This window comes from Cervus canadensis, chromosome 8 (assembly GCF_019320065.1).
Source record: "Cervus canadensis isolate Bull #8, Minnesota chromosome 8, ASM1932006v1, whole genome shotgun sequence".
NCBI classification, from domain to species: Eukaryota; Metazoa; Chordata; class Mammalia; order Artiodactyla; family Cervidae; genus Cervus; species Cervus canadensis.
Genome location: NC_057393.1, coordinates 58,181,317 through 58,203,292, shown reverse-complemented (window position 1 = coordinate 58,203,292; position 21,976 = coordinate 58,181,317). Strand labels below are relative to the sequence as shown.

The 21,976-nt window shown below is 48.4% G+C and overlaps 1 protein-coding gene across 1 annotated transcript in view; it reads right to left on the bottom strand.

Annotated features, from left to right (window-relative positions):
* Nucleotides 1-15,027: 15,027 nt before the first annotated feature.
* ANTXRL (ANTXR like) overlaps nt 15,028-21,976 on the bottom strand; it is a 31,002-nt gene continuing 24,053 nt past the window's right edge. The window contains exons 8-12 of the mRNA XM_043477294.1: nt 19,592-19,661; nt 18,946-19,036; nt 17,784-17,987; nt 16,268-16,306; nt 15,028-15,138 (exon numbers count right to left, since the gene is read on the bottom strand). Coding sequence (XP_043333229.1) covers nt 15,028-15,138; nt 16,268-16,306; nt 17,784-17,987; nt 18,946-19,036; nt 19,592-19,661 — 515 coding nt within the window. The remainder of the gene's footprint in view (nt 15,139-16,267; nt 16,307-17,783; nt 17,988-18,945; nt 19,037-19,591; nt 19,662-21,976) is intronic.

Genomic DNA, 21,976 nt, shown 5'->3' with positions numbered 1-21,976 from the left:
TCTTTTCCAATGAGTCAGTTCTTTGCATCAGGTGGCCAAAGTATCAGAGTATCAGCTTTAGCATCCGTCCTTCCAATGAATATTCAGGACTGATTTCCTTTAGGATGGACTGGTTGGATCTCCTTGCAGTCCAAGGGACTCTCAAGAGTCTTCTCCAACACCACAGTTCAAAACCATCAATTCTTCAGCACTCAACTTTCTTTATAGTCCAACTCTCACATCCATACATGACTACTGGAAAAACCATAGCTTTGACTAGGTAGTACTTTGTCAGCAAAGTGATGTCTCTGCTTTTTAATATGCTATCTAGGTTGGTCACAGCTTTTCTTCCAAGGAGCAAGCATCTTTTAATTTCAAGGCTGCAGTCACCATCCACAGCGATTTTGGAGCCCAAGAAAATGAAGTGTCTCACTGTTTCCATTGTTTCCCTATCTATTTGCCATGAAGTGATGGGACCAGATGCCGTGATCTTAGTTTTTTGAATGTTGAGTTTTAAGCCAGCTTTTTCATGCTCCTCTTTCACTTTCATCAAGAAGCTCTTTAGTTCCTCTTTGCTTTCTATGTAAGGGTGGTGTCATCTGCATATCTGAGGTTATTGATATTTCTTTAGGCAATCTTGATTCCAGCTTGTGCTTCATCCAGTCCGGCATTTTGCATAATGTACTCTGCATATAAATTAAATAAGCAGGGTGACAATATACAGCCTTGACATACTCCTTTCTCAATTTGGTACCAGTCCATTGTTCCATGTCTGGTTATAACTGTTGCTTCTTGAACCAGTATACAGATTTCTCAGGAGGTAGGTAAAGTGCTCTGGTGTTCCCATCTCTTTCAGAATTTTCCACAGTTTGTTGTGATTCACACAGTCAAAGGCTTTGGTGTAGTCAATAAAGGAGAAGTAAATGTTTTTCTGGAACTCTTTTGCTTTTTCTATGATCCTATGGACGTTGGCAATTTGATCTCTGGTTCCTCTGCCTTTTCTAAGTCCAGCTTAAACATATGGAAATTCATAGTTCACATACTGTTGAAGACTCACTTGAAGAATTTTAAGCATTACTTTGCTAGCATGTGAGATGAGCACAATTGTGTGGTAGTTTGAGTATTCTTTGGCATTGCCTTTCTTTGGGATTGGAATGAAAACTGACCTTTTTCAGTCCTGTGGCCACTGCTGAGTTTTCCAAATTTGCTGGCATATTGAGTGTAGCACTTTCACAGCTTCATCTTTTAGGACTTGAAATAGCTCAGCTGGAATTCCATCACTTCCACCAGCATTGTTCATAGTGATGCTTCCTAAGGCCCACCTGACTTCGGACTCCAGGATGTCTGACTCTAGGCGAGTGATCACACCATTGTGATTATCAGCATCATGAAGATATTTTTTGTATAGTTCTTCTGTGTATTCTTACTATCTCTTCTTAATATCTTCCGCTTCTGTTAGGTCCATACTCTTTCTGTCCTTTATTGTGTCATCTTTGCATGAAATGTTCCTTTGGTATCTTTAATTTTCTTGAAGAGATCTCCAGTCTTTTCCATTCCATTGTTTTCCTCTATGTCTTTGCACTGATCACTGAGGAAGGCCTTCTTATCTCTCCTTGCTATTCTTTGGATCTCTGCATTCAGATGGGTATATCTTTCCTTTCTCCTTTGCCTTTTGCTTCTCTTCTTTTTTCAGCTATTTGCAAGGCTTCCTGAGACAACCATTTTGCATTTTTGCATTTCTTTTTTTGGGGGATGGTCTTGATCACTGCCTGTTGTACAATGGATTGAAACTCTGTCCATAGTTCTTCAGGCACTCTATCAGATCTAATCCTTTGAATCTATTTCTCACTTCCACTGTATAAACGTAAATGATTTGATTTAGGTCATACCTGAATGGTCTAGTGGTTTTCCTTACTTTCTTCAATTTAAGTCTGAATTTGGCAATAAGGAGTTCATGATCTGAGCCACAGTCATCTCCTGGTCTTCTTTTTGCTAACTGTATAGAGCTTCTTCATCTTTGACTGCAAAGAATGTAATCAGTCTGATTTCAGTGTTGATCATCTGGTGTTCATGTGTAGAGCTGTCTCCTGTGTTGTTGGAAGAGGGTGTTTGCTATGACCAGTGCGTTCTCCTGGCAAAATTCTGTTAGCCTTTGCCCTGCTTCATTTTGCAGTCCAAGGCCAAACTTTTCTGTTACTCCAGGTATCTCTTGACTTCCTACTTTTGCATTCCAGTTCCCTATGGTGAAAAGGACATCTTTTTTGGGTGTTATTTCTAGAAGTTCTTGTAGGTCCTCATAGAACCATTCAGCTTCAGCTTCTTCGGCATTAGTGGTTGGGACATACACTTGGATTACTGTGATATTGAATGGTCTGCCTTGGAAATGAACAGAAATCATTCTGTCAGTTTTGAGATTGCACCTAAGTACTGCATTTTGGACTCTTGTTCACTATGAGGGCTACTCCATTTCTTCTAAGGGATTCTTGCCCACTGTAGTAGATATAAGTCATCTGAGTTAAATTCAGCGATTCTACTCCATCTTAGTTCACTGATTCCTAAAATGTCGATGTTCACTCTTGCCATCTTCTGTTGACCACTTGCAATTTACCTTGATTCATGGGCCTAACATTCCAGATTCCTATGCAATATTGCTCTTTACAGCATCGGACTTTAGTTCCATCACCAGTCACATCCACAACTGTGCATTGTTTTTGCTTTGGCTCTGTCTCTTCTTTCTGGAGGTATTTCTCACTCTTTTCCAGTAGCATATTGGACACCTACTGACCTGGGGAGTTCTTCAATGTACTATCTTTTTGCCTTTTTATACTGTTCATGGTGTTCTCACGGCAAGAACACTGAAGTGGTTTGCCATTCCCTTCTCCAGCAGACCACGTTTTGTCAAAACTTTACTATGACCTGTCTGTCTTGGGTGGCCCTACGCGGCATGGCTCATAGTTTCATTGAGTTAGACAAGGCTGTGGTCAATGTGATCAATTTGGTTAGTTTTCTGTGATTGTGGTTTTCATTCTGTCTGCCCTCTGATGAATAAGGATAAGAGGTTTATGGAAGCTTCCTGATGGGAGAGACTGACTGGGGGAAACTGGGTCTTGTTCTGATGGGTGGGGCCATGCTCAGTAAATCTTTAATACAATTTTCTGTTAATGGATGGGACTGTGTTCCCTCCCTGTTGTTTTGCCTAAGGCCAAACTGTCAAGCCTCCACCAGAGACTCCCGGACACTCACAGGCAAATCTGGCTCAGTCTCCCACTGGCCTCCAAAGTCAAATTCCCTGGGGCTCTCAGTCCCTTTGCCCAATCCCCAGGTTGGGAAATCTGTTGTGGGTCCTAGAACTTTCTTAACAGTGCGAGAATTTCTTTGGTATAATTGTCCTGCAGTCTGTGGGTCGTCTGGGGCTAATGGTGACCTCACCATAATGATGCCACACGTCGGGTGACCCAGCTTTGCTGCAGCCAGAGCCCCTGTCCCCACAGCAGGTCACTGCTGACCTGTGCCTCCACAGGAGACACTCACACACTCAAAGACAGGTCTGGCTCAGTCTCTGTGGGGCCTCTGGGTCCTGGTGCGCACAAGGTTTTGTTTGAGCCCTCCGAGCGTCTCTGGTGGGTATGGGGTTTGAGTCTAAACACAGTTTTGGCCCTCTTACTGTCTTATTGGAGCTTCTCCTTTGCTCTTGGACATGGGATATCTTTTTTTAGTAGGATCCAACATTTTCCTGTGAATGGTTGTTCAGCAGTGAGTTGCAATTTTGGAGTTCTTGCAGGAGAAGATGAGTGCAACTCACCTCCGTGGGCAGGTCAACCTGAATGCTCCTTCTGGGGGGTCCCAAGATTTCTAACCTCACGTTTCACTTGTGGCACAAACAGCAATGGTTGCTGCTGTGTTTCAGTACTCAGCCGAGAGCGGCAGTGCTGAGCTTGCAGCCCTGGCTCAAGGGGAGCACAGATTGTCCACAGAGTCCTGTAAGCTGCAGGTGAGTGACAGAGAGGAAGGCAGAGGATGCTGTGGAAACAGACGGCAGAGCAAGGGATCAGGTCTTGTCTGGGCCCCTGTGTTGGGAGGCTGCTCTGAGGAAGCGATGCTTCACTGATGAATGGCTGCAGTTAACCCCAGAAAGGGGCTAAGAGTGGGGTAGCAGACAGGCAAAATGGAGGTAAGGGATGCCCCTGGTGTGGTGCTCATGTCCAGATTGGGTGTAAGTGCATGGGGCTAACTGCCCGCTAGAACGAGGGAGGGACACTGGGAGGGTGTGGTCTGTTTAGGTAGAGAACAGGCTTCAGAGTCACCAGGAGAAGTAGCAGCAGAGGCTGGGAATGCAGAGGAGACTTGCAGGCCATGGAATGGGTTTCCGCTTAGCCTGAGCACACTGAGGCAGTATGGACGGTGCACGGAGGAGAATGAACGATTGGGCCCAGATTCCAGAAGCCTGCAGTTGTGTGGATACAGTTGTGGGGAGGGGGAGGGAGCACAGGAGACCAGGGACATGAGGAGGAGGGGAGATGGGGTTGCAGACAGACAGGGGAGAGATGGAAATGGTGACAGGATATGGGATGGGTATGAGGAACAGACACGGCTCACAGTGCAGGGAGTTAGAGGCCAAGAGGTTGAGGATCAAGAGGTCCTTGTGTTGGATGGGTCACCCTGTAGATATTGAAGTTTCCCAGGATGGGTTTTGGGATGCCAGGGAATGTCAGCCAGGTGCCCAAGCCTGCAGTGAACGAGGAGTAGAGGGTTACCATGGGGAGAAGGGTGGAGGATGGCGGAATGGAATGGCCAGGCTCTTCTGTGGGTCCCTGACAGCACGTGGGGCCCTTACATTAGGGCAACCTGGGCTCTGGCAGAGGGGCTGGGACTGGCACTGGCACAGATGTAACCATAGCTGTGAGTCTGCTGTTCATCACAGAAAGCTGCACATTTGGTGGGAGGCGGGTGGGTGGGACAAGGGCCTGCTAGGGCTTAGGGCATGTTCTCCCCTACATCTGCCCCCCTCCATTTCTCCAGGTTTTAAAGAAATATCTCCAGTCTTCAGAAAGAGGAAACAGCTCTCACCATTGACAATGTGATAGAAGGGGCCGCATAATGGGTATGAAATGCCAAGGTGAAAGATCCCAGGAGAAACAAAAGTAGCTATTGTGTTTTTTCCATGACTCTATTAACAGGTTTTGAAACTGAGTTTTAAATTGGGCTAGTAAACAAACATAATCTCTGAGCGCCATCTCCTGGAACAATTTACCACATCACACCAGCTTCCCGTCATCCTGGCCTCAACGCTATAGGACAGGAAGGCCCCTGGGGGGCAGGCAATGCCTATTAGCCCCCTGGGCCTTCTGTCCCCAGATTAGGCTGCTGCTGGTTTAGGTCCAGCCTGTTTCTGCGTCAGCCCCCAGCTCTGCCCTACCCAGGGGGGCCACTTCTAGCACCCTACCCCTCTTCCCTTTATAGGCCTCCTGCCTACATGATGACCACTTCCTGTGTCTGTCTATCTGCTCTTTGAGCCAGAGTTTGCTTCATCTTGATCTTCTAGCTTCTAGAACTGCAATAAAATAGATTTCAGTTGTTTAAGCCACTCAGTCTGTGGTACTTTATTATGGCAGCCCAAACAAATGAACAATGGCTTTGCTGTTAACTGAATCCAGACTGCACCCCTACCGCTGTTTCTTGAACACAAGGGACTCCCTTCCCTACCTCCACTGCCCAAGTCAAGACCTGTTCTCCGATCACAGATCAAACTCATGTACCCTGCAGTGGGAAACCACTGAACTGCCAGGCAAGTCCTTCAGGAGCTTCAGTCTTTTTTTTCTCTTTTTTTCCCTTTAGATTTTTTTTTTTTAATTGTGAACCATCTTTTAAAGTCCTTATTGAACTTGTTGCAGTATTTTTTCTGTTTTCTGTTTTGTTTCTTTGGCTGGAAGACATATGGGATCTTAGCTCTCCAACCAGAGATGTAACCTGAACCCTTGCGTTTGGCAGGCGAAGTTTGAACCATGGGACCTCCAAGGATGTCCCAGGAGCTTCAGTCTTGACACAGGATGGAAAAGAGGTTTACTTTGGCCACTTTTTTGCCCACTGAAAGCAACCAGGCAAATTGAAAAGCCTGGCTAAGAATGTGAAAAGGAAAGCACACACAGAGAGACAGCTGAGTGGACATGTGCGTAGATGGCCCAGCACAGCGCAGCGGGGAGCCCCTGGCAGCGCTAGAGAAGCAGGGTTCCTTTCCAATATCCCAACCTCCTCTGTCTGCATCCTGGGCGCCCTAGGAGCTCTGCTGCGTAGAAAAGAGGATGGGAGGACTGCTGTTAAAGCCACAGCTTTGCCAGGTATGCATGCTCCCTCACGGGTGCTTGGCGCTTCTACTCGTGTGTTTGTGGAGGAGGTCTGCGGCTGGCCCTGGTCGGGTCTGGCGAGGCTCGCAGCTTCCAGAAGCTCAAGGCTTTGGTCCAAGCTTGGAGGTCCATCTGAGTCTACAGGGGTTGCTTTACATGAAACCAAGAGGCATTCAGAAAATGTGCATATTTGGACTTTACTGGTGGTCCAGTGATTGAGACTTTGTGCTTCTAATGCAGGGGATATGAGTTTAATCCTTGGTAGGGGAACTAAGATACCACATGCCATGTGGTGTGGCCAAAATAAATAAAGTAAAATGAAACCTAATTAAAAAAAGAGAAAGTGTGCATTTTTGTTGTCCTAGTCTAAAATAAGGGAGAAGCATTGCCCAGTATATTTCTCTGGGTACAGGTCTCAGCTTGAGACAGCTCAGATATGAGGCCACTTTTCTAAAAACTTCCTGCTTGATCCCAGGACTCAGGCAGGAGGGGCACCTGGGACAAGAGGCTGCCCACCTACAAGTCAGGTATCAGCTAAGGGTTGCACCTCCTTTCTTGTTCACTAGGGTGAGGCACCTCTGGTTCGTGCGAAACCAAAAAGATCCGATGAGATAGAATGAGGGAAGGTAGGGGGACAGAGAGGGCCCAGGGGGAGATGCCAAGGAAACTCCCGTTTCCTGCTACCTCTTATTACCATGCACAGAAGGAAGTGTGGCCAGGGTTGGTGGGTGTGGGTGGTAAGGTGTGGGCTCATGCTCCTCCCAGATCTCCCCTGATCTAATGATCCAAAGTTATGAGCACCTCCTTCTTCAGTTCAGGGGTGAGGCAAGAGTGATGGGCTAAAAATGAGAAGGCTCTCAACATCCACTAATAAACAGACATGCTGATTTCAGCCAGGGTCACACTGGGCTTTTTATTAAATTACAGATACATTTCTCTGTGTAGAGTCACAGAGTCTCAGAGATGGGCATGTATTATATTACAGTTATACACAAACACATAGATATAATATAGGAGCACAGAGCCAGTTTCAGAAATGTGTCTGTGACACTCTCAGGCCAGGACAATGCTCTCACCACTTACAAACAATCCAAAATATTCCACTTCTAAGGAAGAGATAAAATCTCTCTATAGGATTTCACATTATTTAAATTTCCTTTCTGCCTAATTAAAAAAATTTCACGCACTTGGTATCGTGAGTACATTTTCTTTTTTTGAACACAGAGAAAATTATGGTGATTACTATCCCTCCACTTCAATCAATACAGATTAAAAACACAAACCTGACATATTTTTACCTATAGTTGTCATACAGATATTCAACGGAAAGGCACAAATATAACAGTCAAGGAGATGGGAGTGAGGGTGGAAAGTATTTAACGCCCTATCAATACGGATTAGAGAAAATTGATTGTGGTACCTCTAGGGTACTTCTCCTGAAGTGCTCCCGTACTCCTGTGGGCTGTGTGCATGGCCCTGGAACATCATGCAGACACCCTGGGAGATGGGGAGGATACTGAATGCTAAAACATCTCTGTTGGGAGCACAGTTACTTCTATGCTTGGCAGATGGTGAATAGGGGAGTTGAACTTCTCTAGGGAAATGGAGAGACTTCACACTCAAACACATGTCCTCTAAAATTTCCCTGGGCCTAGGGCTTTCCTTGTAGCTCAGCTGATAAAGAATCTGCCTGCAGTGCGGGAGACCTGGGTTTGATCCCTGGATTGGGAAGATTCCCCTGGAGAAGGGAACGGATACCCACTCCAGTATTCTGGCATGGAGAATTCCATGGACTGTATAGGCCAGGGGGTCACAAAGAGTTGGATACGACTGAGTGACTTTCATTATTCAGGGACCTCAGACTTAGGGACAGGGGATGAGATGGTTGGATGGCATCACCGGCTCGATGGACTTGAGTTTGAGAATGCTCCGGGAGCATTGGTGATGGACAGGGAAGCCTGGCATGCTGCAGTCCATGGGGTCACAAAGAGTCGGACATGGCTGAGAGACTGAACTGAACTGAAATGAGAGACCTGTTGGTTATAGGGAAGAAAAGGTGCACTTCCAGCTGGTGAAATGTAGAGGGCCTCATCTCTTTCTGAGACATGATTGGAACATAAGCAACCACAAAATGGAAACCAGGAGCATAGAGTGAAGAAGATGAGAAATTCAAGTACTTCTCTCTGTGCCAGATTAGGAAATGAGACACAAGATGGTATCCATATTTTAAAGATCTTTTGGGCTTTTTTCAAAGAGCAGAATTTGATTAAAACCCCATCCCAGACCTTGGTGATAGATGATCAGGTTTTGGGGACTGGGACTCATCATGTCTACATCCACAGGACATCAGGGTGCTATGTCCTCACAGGACAAGTATAGATACTTCTCACACAGTGGAGCAGTGCTCACCAGGTAAACTCTGATTAGCAACAGATTCCAACGCATTTTGACCGTAAACCAAGACTCAATATATATGTCTAATTCAGCAAGCAAAGGGCTCTTAATAATCTTGGGGTTTTGGTGCTTTAGAGCTTGGGCTATGGGGGCTGGAGTGACAAAGTGGCTCTGTTGACTGTCCGAGTAGGGGTAGAGATGAACGGCTGCATTCTGGAGGGAGGCCTGGAGCACATGGTTGGGGCGTGTTGGTACCGTGAGCAGCAGTTGTTGATGGTAAAGCACTCCCGGCTGGGTTGAACGCAGACCTTAGGGCTGCAATGCAATGGTGCACAGTGGGGCCTCATCAGGGCAAAATTGACGCATTTTCCCTGCAGGAGACAAGAGAGAGAGAAGACCACTAGCAGCCACTGGAATTGGGAGCAGAAGGCTGCAATTTCCCTGGAGCCTGCCAAGCTCCTTCTCTGGTTCAAGTCCACCCTTCTCCTGCTGCCCAGAGTCCCCTGATTCCCCTGCTGGGCCTGTCTGGGCCTGTCGGTCCCTATAGGTGCTCCATATGCTGTACAGACTTCAGGCTTCGGTGGGCCTGCCATTCAATGTAAAATGTTACCTTGAGCACCTATGAGGCCCAGCCTTGGGACCCACTGTGCCCAAACCCTGTCTTGAGCCACACATGTCTCCAGCTACCCACGTTTCTCACGTTCCTCTGCACCTAAGCCCTCAGCTCCTTTCCTAGGCTGACTCAGCACCTCCTTTCCCCGGTCACATGGTTCCACTGCCCTTCTGCCACTTCCCATCAATGCAGGCCCTCAAGGAATCATCCTCCTCAAGTTTGCTCTTCCTCAACTCACACCTTCAGTTGTGCTTCCTCACTGTCTGGAAAACCAGCCCCAGTACTCAGCCTGGCGCATCAGGCCATCAAATCCACAGGCTCCTGGCCTATTACCAGCACTGCCAGAATGCACATCAAGTGTTCCTGTGTTCCAGCTTCACTCTCCCTGCTCTTCTGCTTCAGGGTTGTCCTCCCTGGCCTCTCCATTTCCCATATCCAGACTACTATCTTCTGAGACTGCCTCTGTTTTCCCCTTAAGCCAGTCTGGGAGTGCCAGAGGCACTGTGGCTGGTTCCCTCTTCTCTCAAGCCCATGGGTAGGGTTTCCATCAACAGCAGGATTCTGACCCTTCCTGCCCCAGGATTGCATCCCAAATTCCTGAACTAAACTGTTCATTTATTCAGGTGAATTTTACAATCACTTTAGAATGATTTAGGTCAAATTCTCTAAAGATATTCATTACAATTTTCACTAAAGCAGCATTAAGCCCGTACATTCTTTGGGGAAAAGCTGGCATCGTGGTCTAGGTTTTTGCATTTTCAAGTCTTCTTTCATAGTGAAAGAGTAAAGTTCTGTGGTTTCTGTACATTATAGGTCAGTACACGTTGTCACACACATGTGTGGGTATGTTCTTTTATTGCTACTCTGAAGAGATTGGTATCTTCTGTCTTTATTTCTAAGCTCCCATATTTCTGTCTATTTACTCTAGAACATGAACAGATTATTCCAGACCTAGTATCTTCTGCCCGTGGGATCCCTTTGACTTTCTCAAAGCAAGACAGCAGGGCACCTGTGCTGAGGCCTGGCTTCTCTCCCCAGCCACAGCCTGTCACTGGGGGCTGCAGGGGGCAGGGATGTGCATATGGGTTGAGAGAGAGGAGCGAGGGGCTCTAGACAGTGGTGGAGGCCCCCAGGTCATGGCAGAGCACCCGAGTCTGTTGTGTGATCATAAGGGGGTAAGGGAGGTGACTGGGGGCTGAGGGGAATCTCCTTCTCCTCTGGTTTTCTATTAATGAAGAGATCTAAGCCAGTGACCAATTACTTCCTATATTAACTCAGCCGCTCCACAGTGAAGGAATGTTTCTTAAAACAATTGGCAAATGGTTGATTGAAGCTTAATCTCCAGTGCTTTGGCGCTTTGGCTCCATTTCTGGATTTCCTGTTTATTACAGAGGGAAGTGTGTGTGTGTGCATGTGTGTGTGTGAGAGAGAGTCTATGGGTCTATGTGTGTGTGTGCATGCACGTGTGCATGTCAGTGTGTGAGAGAGTCTGCGTGTGTGTGAGAGAGAGGAGTTGGCAGGGGATGAGGGTTGTTGAGCATGGGGAAGCAGGCTGCCATCACTGTCCCAAAGTTATGATCTGAGACTTTCATAAAGGTCACGGTCTTGAACAACTTTCAAGTTGGGACTCATTGGAGGGCAGAAGTGCTGCCCCAGCTTTATCACACGTCTTGATGTTCCCTCTGTGAATGGCATCAAAACATAGGAACTCAGGAACTCCTTGGCCATGAATGCATCCTACAGCCTCTCTGTAGCTCTAATCATTCCCAGGACAACTGTTTCCCAGTATATATTCATGTGTTCATATTTAGAGGAGGTCTGCAAGCAATATAGTGTGAAAATAAGAAATTAATATTCATAATTGTTTGCATATCTAACACACCTGCACTGAGGAAGGAAGTCCTTTCCAGTTCTTTCCCAGTCACTGTGACAGCAGGTTACATGAGCTGTGGCCTGGATTTGAAAGTGAGTCTCTCTAGGGTCATTAACAGCCCTGCTGCACCCTTACATAACCCTGTCATGTTGAACCCATCACAAAGCATCAGAACCTTAGTTTCTTCAGCTTCAAAGTGCAGAGCAGTGATCACCTGGCAGGACAGAGAGGCAGCCCAGCACGGGTGAGGTCTGGGCCTTGGGTTGTGGATATTGGCTTCATGGTTATGCAGCTGGGCAGGTATACAGGGGGTCAGCTTCCTCCCTGGTAGAGTGTTGGGAGGATGAAAAGACTGAGCTTGTGTGAAGTACTCGCTGTCTGGCAATCCCTACTCTGTATAAATGGTTGCTGTTGTGGGAATGAATGAGATCCTTGTGTAAAAGGTCTTGAGTGAGTCATACTGTCTGTAGACAGTTATGTCACTGCCAGCATCACATTCAGTGCGAAGTGGAAGGTTTCCTATTTTCACTCGATTTTCCTGATGTATCTAGCAGAACTGATTTCCATGAACTGAATGGGCTGACCTGGGAAAGTCAGGGAACAAAGAGAAGCAGGACCTCCAATGTGGGTTTGACTGAAGACTAAGAAAGTAAACTGAGCCTTGCTGCATCATTCCATTATGTGTGTAGGAGAGATGGTCTGGGAGGGACCATTATCAGATTTCCTCTGGGGATTAGAAGGCAGTAGGGGCAGAGAAACATGGTCCTTTCACAGAAGGTTACAATAAACAAGAATGATTGTTTCTATTACAAAAATGCTGAGTTTTTTTTTTTTTTTAAACTGAACCTTGGAGAATTTTCTGCATTGTATTTTGCTGAAGTGCAGATACATCTAATTCACTGAAACAAGCAGCTGGCTGAGGTTTTAGAAGGCGGTAGCTCCTACAAGGTCATCCCCAGACTCCACTGTTCTCTTTCTGAGCATGTTCACATACATAGGCCTGACTGCATTTCCAGTCCAGGTTGAGGAGTTTGGAAACAACCTCCCTATGGCTCAGGAACTGGATGCAGGGGAGAGAGGCTGTACATTTGTGCTGCTGGGAACTGACTACCCTGAGGCTTGTTTTTCAGCACAGCCTGGTGAAGAGGGCCTGGGCAAGGTTCTGTCTGAGCAGAGCTCCTGGGAGGGGTTACAGGGCACATGGGGTGGTCAACAGTGAGAGGACGAAAGCCTTATGTCTGTCCTTGGAAGGACATCTGGTTGATGCTCCTAATCCCCCTGCTTGTGGTGAGCTAGGGCAGGCTGAGACCCCCCAAGTGCAGTCTTGACATGATCCCACTGAGGCATGCCCTTTCCTCCAGCTCCAGAACTCCTCTCACTGAGGGGACCTGTGGTTCAGGTAGGAAAAACACAAGGCCACTCCTGCATAATATGAATAGGGACATATTATACATTCAGGGTGGGGATTGGGAGCTGACACTGGCCTGCAGAGACGGTAGGCTCCCAGTTGACACCCCGTCACTTAGACCATGATTTACTTTAAGGCCTGGGACCAGGACACAGAAGGCTTCAAGAAAGGACTCAGGACTCCTGCACCCACCGGAATGCTGGAAGTATTCACAGATATCCTAACCACTCAGGGCCCTGGGACTATGGTTGGGAGGGATAAGGTCAGATGGGAGGGGGCAGAGGAATGGGAGGGCTCACATCCACCAGGCACCGAACCCCTCTCTGAGCAGAGTTGATTTCAGCCAGCTCTGGCTGCTGCCACTTACTCTCTGGGTGACCTTGGCAAATTCCCTGATCTCTCAGGCCTCCATTTTGCCTCCAGGAAGCACACAGATCACTGTGAACACAGAGAGACTAATGGGAAGACTTGAGAGCTGGTGTTGCAGGGGCCTAACAGAGCCCTGGGTGGATATGAGCTCCCTAATCCATCACTCTGCCATCCCAACATAAGCTTCAAAGAGCAGCCCTGGGACTCTGACCATTTCAGAGACCTGCTCTCTGGGCAGGAAGGCTACTTCTGGTGTTTTCCACATCTGCTGTCTTGTCTCTGTCTTGCTCTGTCCTTCTTGCTCCTGACTCTGCATCTCTGGGTGGTTGTCTCTACTGTTCAAGGCATAATGCTGGCCTGGGGCTCTTGTGACCATAATGAGGCTGTGTTTCTGGGGAGAGGTTCCAGGAGAATCAGGTAGAGAGTGGGGCTTCCAGGCAAGCAAACCTGGGACCGAGAGTCATAGGACTCTGGCACCTCTGTCCCCAGATGATGTCTTTGCTGGGTGTGAGCAATGCCTCAGATGTGTCAATAGCAGTGTCCAGAGGCTTTCTGGCCTGTCTACTGCTTCCAAATGCCCAAGTGCTCAGTCACCAAGAGCCAGTGTTTGACTCAGGGAAGGTGACCAATGCAGCCCTCATTAAAGACTTGAGGTCTGCAATGTCCTCCAGGCCCCTGGTCTGGTCTGTAGAAAGGCTCTGAGTTTGGAATGGCCAGGCAAATGATTTCCAGGCAAACCATTGCCCTCCTCGGGCCCCAGGGAGCCGAGTAGGGCAACCTCTGGTCGTTTGTGGGTAAGCACCGTGAGATCGTGATGCTGACCCCAGATGGGGGACAGAGCAGTGAGAAGGGTAGAGCCGGGCTCAGAACTCAAGTCTAACTCTGCTCCTCCCAGCTTTGTGACCTTAGTCAAGTCACTCAGCCTCCCTGTGGGATAATAGTAGTATCTACCTGTACAGTTATTGGGAGGATTAAAGCAATGAAAACACGTAAAGTTTTTAGTTGAGCAACTGACCCACAGAAAGAGCACAGTGGAATTATCCAGCATCATTATTACATTCCAAGGATGACAAGTGGAACAATTTGGCTTCTCCCCACTGTCACAGGCAATGACCCAGGAGGTCGTCTTTGCTACCTGCTAAATGCAGTCAGTGCTGGCCAGACAACATTGGGGAGGGGGTGTCACCATGTCCCACATTGCTAGCACTTGAGTGACCAGTTCAGGAAGATCTCATGGGTGGGGTGCAGCTAGCAGTTCCACAGGGGTGAGGGAGCTGTGGAGAGGGATGATTGATGGGAGACAAATAGGCCTCTCCAGACCTTTTTTCCTAGGATTGGAAGTTCTGGGCATAGTTCTGAGAAGAAAGGTTCTGACATCCTTGAGATGAGGACACAGAGGAAATGCATGTGTGCCATGAGGAGAATCATCTGGAGGTTCATGAGCGCCAGGTCTCCACTTCTTGGGTGTTCCTCCTGGCAGATACCCAGACAGGACAGGGTTCTCTGACCCACAGTCTCAGGGGGCAATGATGAAGGGCAAAACCAAGACCCCAGCCCATGGGGAGCATCCCTGTGCCCTGCTTACCATGTCTCTGGTTGGACACCACATTACTGACATCTGATTGCAGCGCTGAACAAATTCACACAAGCTATCCAGTTTTCCCTGAAAAGCAGATGTGTTTGTGAGAAAGCTACAGGCCTAGATGCTGCCCCTAGAGGGATAGTGTCTCCTCTTACTTGAAACTGCCTGTCAGGGCTCCATCCCCACCAATTCCCTAAAACAACACTGAACTGCCCTTTGAGGGCATCCAAAAATATCCAGAACTTGGGCCCATCCTAAGAGAGAAACTCTGGTAGTGATGGGAACGTGAGCCCTTGTACTTTTTGGCTTCCCCTGAGCAACTAGGTTTGGGACGCTTGTGGCTTTTCTCTAGTACCAAGTGAACATAGTCTAGTGCCCACAGCTCGTTTCTACTCAAGCCATGCCTAATGGATACAGACTTGTGCATTAAACAGCCCTCTTCATCTGCTGCTCCCCAGCTTGGAGTCATTACTCCTCCCCGAGGGCCCTTCTCACCTCCATTCGTTTCATTCCCCCTCCTTGGCATCCACAAGGAACAATCACTGTGGGGCATGGCATTTGGCATGTCTCCTCTGGCTCCTAGGAAGAGAAAACACCATGTTCTTGTCTGGCAGCTCCTGGGTGCAGACACATGACATCTGTTGCCCTGGCACCTGTCAAGTACTGGCCACTCAGCAAATGTTTGTTGGAGAATCAAGGACAAATGAGCAGCACCCGGCATAGGAAGAGAGTGGCCTCCATGTGAAAACACACCAACTCCATTTGTTTTATAGATGGCTCTTCTCCAAACATCAGCAAACTCTATCCTGATTCCTTTGTTCACAGAGGGTGCCCCTGGAGGAGAGGCTGGGTGCGAGGCTGTGCCATGTGATGGAGGCTGTCAGGGATTCCGCAGTAGCAGGTGACAAGGCTGCATTCACCCGCCTCTGGCAGATCCAGCCCCCCCCAGGCCTCACTGCAGCCAGTGTCGATGCCAGGCCTGCAGAGACCCTGTTTGCCGCTATATATCAGACCCAGGTCCCCCCGTCTTGGGACACGGTGCTCCTGCTCTAACTACCTCTTATGGGCCCTAGTTTGGGTCCCCACTCTGGTGGGTCAGCCATAGCCTCCCCACCTGACTTTGGCACCTGTGCTTACCTTGACTCACCTTTCTCACAGTTCAATGCCAGATAAGACTCCCTCCTCCCTCCTCAGTCCCCCAAAGGCCAACCCCACCAAGGCTGTCACCCTGAAATGAGCCAGGGATGAAGAACAAGGAAACGGAGTCCCAACATGCATCAGAGCTCAGGGAGGGGGTCCAGGTCCCTGAAACCTGAGGATCCTTTTCCAAAAACTCACCTGAGTCCTGGAAGGACCATCCTACAAACAGTCCTTTGGGAACTGACAAAAAGCCCATTGATTCCAGGAAGGATCATAGCTGTTCCTGAGACAGGCTACCCCATATGCTGATCCAGTGCTAAAGGCCCTGGATCAGAGCATGTTGGGGGTTGGGGAATGGTGTTCTCTGGGTAACATTTTGTGAGTATACGTCTTCATCAGCGTCCCTGCCTTCCCTCTGTCACCTTCTCTTTCCACCAGTTCTCTATGCCCAGATAGAGCTGGAGGGGTGGGGGAGGACATCTCCCCATATACATCTGGGGGCCTCTCTGTGTAGGGCATTGTGTGCAGTGGGCGTGCTCTCAACATCAGGACCAAACACATCACTTACCCTTTCTGGATTCAGCACTGGTGGTGGCTCCTTGACGGTCTAAAATGGAAGTGATCAAAATTGAAGTCGTCAAAGTTTAGTGCCCATAAAGCTTATCTCTACTGAACTGATGCGTTCTGGGGTAAGATCTTTGCAGCATGAATTGGCTTCCTTCAAGTTTCACACCCCAACCTGGGTGTCACAGCTCCCTCCTTAATGACTTCTCACCTCCATCCATCTTTTCCTGCTTACTTGGTACTGACAACAAGGGACAGTTACTGTGGTTAAAATCATGGGTTAAAAGGCATATGGAGGGCTCTGGCTCAGCCATGCAGATAGAAGGGGATGCTGCTCAATAGCAGTAGGGAGGCAGAAAATGGGTTTTGGGGTGTCAACCTTGCTGTGTACTGTCTGTAAGTCTATAACCAACAGGCTCCCCCTCCCTGGGCCTCAGGCTCCTCTGTTATCAAAGGGGAATCGAGACCTCCATGTATGGTTAAGTGGGAGACAGACAGACTAAGGTTCCTGGTCCCTGGTAGAGGCTGTACATGGGAGTTTTCATCAGCAGCCCTGACATCATATGAAGACAAGAGAACTCTCCCCACACCCCTCCCACCTCCCCTCTTCTCCCATCCCCCTGCAGCCCTCCCTGCCTCCCAGCCCTCAGGGATGACGGTCCACCTCCCTCCTCCCCATACTTTCTCTCCTCACTTCTTGCCCTTTGCAGAAATCTGACCTGCTGGTTTCTATGCGACTTTGCTTGCCCTTCCTCAGCTCTGCTTTTCCCCTCTTCTTCACCCAGCGCTGTCCTGTGCCCTTGCAAACCAAACTGGCCAGTCCCTCTACCTCCCCTCCCTTCCCAGGGCCAGTCTCTATTCTTTTCATTATCAGGGCACCTGCCACACCCTCTGAAGGTGACATTGACCTTCAATGCCCCCCAGGTACCTACACCAGACCAGACACTAGACAATGAGCTCTTATGGGCAAAGGTGGCAGGCACTTCATTCCTGCTCCTCTGTGCCCAGCATAGGGTCCTGCACATCCTGCTGACTGTGTGACTTATGAAGGAGTACAGAAGGCACCAGAGATGGGCAGGGATCCATGCTGTTTTCAAAGGCACAGCCGCCTCTGAGGTTAGCATCCTCCAGGCTAGCATCCTTCTCCCTCTGGGCCATCAGTGTCCACGCAGACCCCTCTTCTTCCCTCAACAGCAGACTTCTGGGGCTTTGATCTACCTGAGTTTTTCTGCTGTAGGACAGTGTGGTTCTCAGGGGATCTGGGGTCTCTTCTTTTCAGGGGCCAGACAACCCATAGGCCACCTCTATGTGAAAGTGGAAGCATGAGGCAGGTAGCCCCCTAGGAGCCCCGACTGTCTAAGCCCAGGAGGGGAGGACAGAATCTGTGCCTTTTTTGCTGGCATGAGGGCCCCGGAGCTGATGGGAACCTGCCCACAGGCAGGATCTGAAGCAGGCCCATGCGTGGCCCCTCAGGGGTTGGTGAGGGCTGGACACGGGCTGTGTAGGCAGGGGTCACTCACCCTCCTGTGGCAGAGCCACCAGATGCACCAGAACATCAGAGACAGTAGGAGCAGGGCTGGGATGAGTGCAAAGAAGTAGAGAGGGTTGACATAGGGGATGACTTGTGCGGGGGGTGCGGGCGGTTTGGGTGGTGTCTCTGGAGGTGGCTGGGCAGTTGGTGAGGGAGCTGGTGGGGTAGATGTTGCTTCAGCTGGCCCCCTTGCCTACGGAAAAAAACCACATGGCAGAGTCCTGGCACGGACCAGGCGCCTACCACTTGGATTCCACACCAGTTCACCCTGTCCTCCCTTACCCCTTTCTGCTTGTTTACCCCACTTGAGGAAACAGATGCTAGGAGATCACGGCTGGTACCCAGTGGAGCCCCGGGCCACAGAGCCCACTGCTGGCCCTGTTCAGAGGCACTCCCCAGAGACCTGTCAAAGAAACCCAGTCCCCCAAGGAGTGATGGCACAGCCCTTACTGCCTGCCTTGGTTGAGAGCACTGGGGTTTTGTGAGGATCACAGAAAGCTGTGACACACAGATGGGAGAGAGGTAGGGGTGTGAGAGCAGAGGCCAGGCACCCTGAGCACCTGTCCATAGCCTCCCCCTACTTCCTGGCTCTGCAACCTCAGGCAAAGCTGGCTGGGTATGGCCACAGCTGCTCCACCCTCCAGACCCATGTGCCTGGAACCCAGATTTGGAGGGCTTGGGGGTCCCAGAAGTCCTGGACTCTGTCTCCTACTACACAGTGTCCCAACCTCTCCCACTCACCCCCGTTGGAATCCAGGATGGAGCCTTGAGGTCCCCACCACAAGGTCCAGCCCAGGGAAGGTGGCAAGGTAGGTCCAGGCTGGGCAGAGCCTCAGCATCATTTCTGGAGTCTGCTTATTGGTCCCTTCCATGTGCCTTCAATGACACTTGGTTCACAGAGAGAGCAAAGGTTTGCAGGGCTTGGACGATAAGGCATACCCCAGGTGCTCTTTTTAGTAGCCCTCCTATGGCACTGCCCAAGCCTGATGGGAGTTCAGCACACCGATGTAGGGTTAAGGGCTCTGAGCTACCTGCAAGATGATGCTTGAGGTACATCAGGCTATCTACTGGACCCGCCTGGGGTGTTGTTCCCTTCACTTGCCTCCCCAGGGTGCAGGGTGTCAGGATAGCCTTAGCTGCCAGATCCTTACCCTGGCACTCGCACAGTCCTTGCTGGTGAGGCTAACATCATTGTTGATGAAGCTGATACCATTGTTCAGGCTAATTTCAAGGGAGAAAGTCCTAAAACACAGATAGGGTAGACAGTGACAACCAGGTCAGACAGACATCATTCTTATACTTGGCTCAAACTGTAGCTCATAATCTCCTCACTGTAATGATTTGAATATCAGGCATTCAGGGATATCAGAGAGCAGACAGCGTGGGTAAGGAGAGTTCATCCCAAAGTATTACGAAGTCATCTTCTGCAATGAAGTCTGATGAGGCAGTGAGGATCCCTGAATGAGGTCAGATGTCCTCGTGGCCATGAGCTAAGTGACCAGGGATGGTGGTATGGTGTCACCATTCCAACTCCTCTGTCAGTACAGTATGGGAGTTTAGCTCCAAAAGGCTGCCCAGAGCAAAGGTACCATCCATCCCCGGGGCACATCATCTCCTGCATCCTGCTCTCCTCAGCAGAGCCTGGGTTGCAGCAGATCACTGAGCACCTCAAGGGACTGTCAACCAGGGCAGGTGCGGAAGATGCATGCATTCCTCCTGGAAACATTATTGTGTTGCCCCATTAGAGGTGGATTCTCAAAGTCTTTATACCTCATGGTGGCAATATTGGGCACTTACTCATCTGGATTCTCTATCTTTATTCCTGGGCATATCATACTGGTATCTTTCACAGAGTTGGCTTTTTCATCTGAAACACAATCACATGAGAAGAATGTCAGTGGACTTATCCATCCATCCACCCACCCCTCCCCTCTGCCTGCCCTTGGCAAGTAGAGCTACCGCTCTCTGGCAGAAGCAGCTTTTCTTCTCTGCCTTTTCCTGACACCTACCATGCACCAGGCACTGTTCAGGGCTTGGGCTCTGGTGTTTAATGGGAACAAGGCAGGCAGAAGTCTTGCTCTCAAGGGCCTGACATTTGTGGGACTGGAGAGGGAGTCAGAAAATAAAGTAACAAACAATGGACAAAATGAATGCCAGAGTGAAAAGTGCCATGATGTCAAAAAACAAGGAAAGGGGTAAGGAAGGGAGAGGAATGGACAGCTGTAAAGGCTCAGCACAGCCAAAAATAAATAAGTGAAATTATAATCAAACTGAAGGCTTCCCTTTACATTCCTAATTTGTTAATGTTTTTATAGCCTCCTTTTAACTTAGGGACATTTTTTTCAATGAACTGATGAAGAAGCATGTCTCATGAAGAGCGTGTCTCGTGAAGAGCATGTCTCATGAAGAAGCATCTGTGTGACTCTCAATACTTTCTCCAATTCCACTTCAGTTTTTCTTCTGTTATTCAGAAAAATTAGATTTATTAAGCTGTATTTGAGATGTTACAGGCACTTCTCTATGTTGGGATCAGGGGTAGTGTTTTATTCTTTACTTTTTCATATTTTCCTGTTTTCTACCATGTAGCATTGTTATAATTAGCAATTTCCAGTGTATTTTTATTGTCTTTATCTTTTTTTTTTTTTTGCCACAGGTCAGGGCTCTTCCCTAAAGAATGGTTCATTTCCATGTGGAAAACTTTTTGGACCTAACTCAACTGTCAGATTAGCTATGAACTTCAGACAGTGTGAGTCCTTCATTGGGATTGAAAATAAAAGCTAACTGCCCAGTATGGTTAGGGGAAAGGATTTGCATCTGAAGGACAGGATGGTTGGGATTACTGTGGGCAATTTGTTTTCCATAGGCTGTTCACGATCCTGAACAGGGAGAGGGGGGTTATGGCAGGCACTCCACATACTGAAGGCCCAGAAAAGCATGGCTGATTGTAAAGCAGGTTTCAACCCAATATTAACTGGTTAACTAAATACTTGCCACATTTAGAGAACTTTTTGAAACATAAAAACTTTACATACTAGTGACAAGCAATGTAAAACTTATAGAAAACTTGGTTAATTTTTTTCTTTTTTATGTTTCTTTATATTTTCTAAACTTTTGTTTTATGTTTTAATCAGAGGCAAACATAATTAAAAGGAAGCAAATCAATCCTCATCAGTGCATCAGGGCTCCTGGCAGTAAACAGCATGGTGGAGCCACTTCTTATCAGCCTCGACTATATGCAGTGAGGTGGTCAGTGGAGGAGCCCAGGACTGTAGGATGGGCTGTCCTGTGGGAGAACCTGGTCCTGGTCCATCCCAGAGAGGTGATGTCTAGAAAGGAAAGCGATACAGCCATGGACCACAGAGGAACATCTGAACACATTTCCTCAAAGATAGGTTGTGTCCCACCTTCCTCAAGAAAGGTCACTGAGAGTGAGGTGGAAGGCCCAGAGGAGGCAACTACAAGAACCAGCTTGTGACCTTGGGCATGCTCTTGAATTGACCCTGACTCTGGTTTCAGATCAATACAAAGGAATAACAATAGGTGTCTTTTGAGAATTAATTGGGATAGTGCATGTAAGGCAGTGAGCACATTAGCCAATGTGCTCAATAAATAGTTCTCCATGCAAATAATTTACTGAGTCCTAATCACTCCCAAGAAACTACAAACCATGGGAAATCTAACTCCCTGAGACCATCTACACATTTTGTGGTGTGAGCAGTTAGCAATGGAAGAACCCTGCCCGACCCATGCACCCGTGGAAGAAGAGATGGCCCAGAAGTGCTGAGGGAGAGGACTTGCTCTGGGTTTACCAGATGGCCCTGGAATGAAGAGTCATTGAACATAATGTATCAAATCAATGTATCAGTGGGATAACTTGGAGACCTGAGGAGGAAGAGGAAGTCTAACTGTCCCCAGGCACTCTCTGGGGATCAGACCCACTTCAGTGATGAGGCCATATCTCCTGCCCCATCTGTGTACTTCCTCAGGCCACTCACCCATCCTGGAGGAACACCTAGTGCCTGAATATTTCCAAATAGTAGCTTATGTACATGATAGGGCTTAGTTGTGCACCTACCATACAAATGGCCCCATTTTATAAATATTCTATATATATCTCTATACAGATAATAGAGACTGAGAACAGAACACTTATTAGGTCAAGATCACACATGTAAAGTGGGG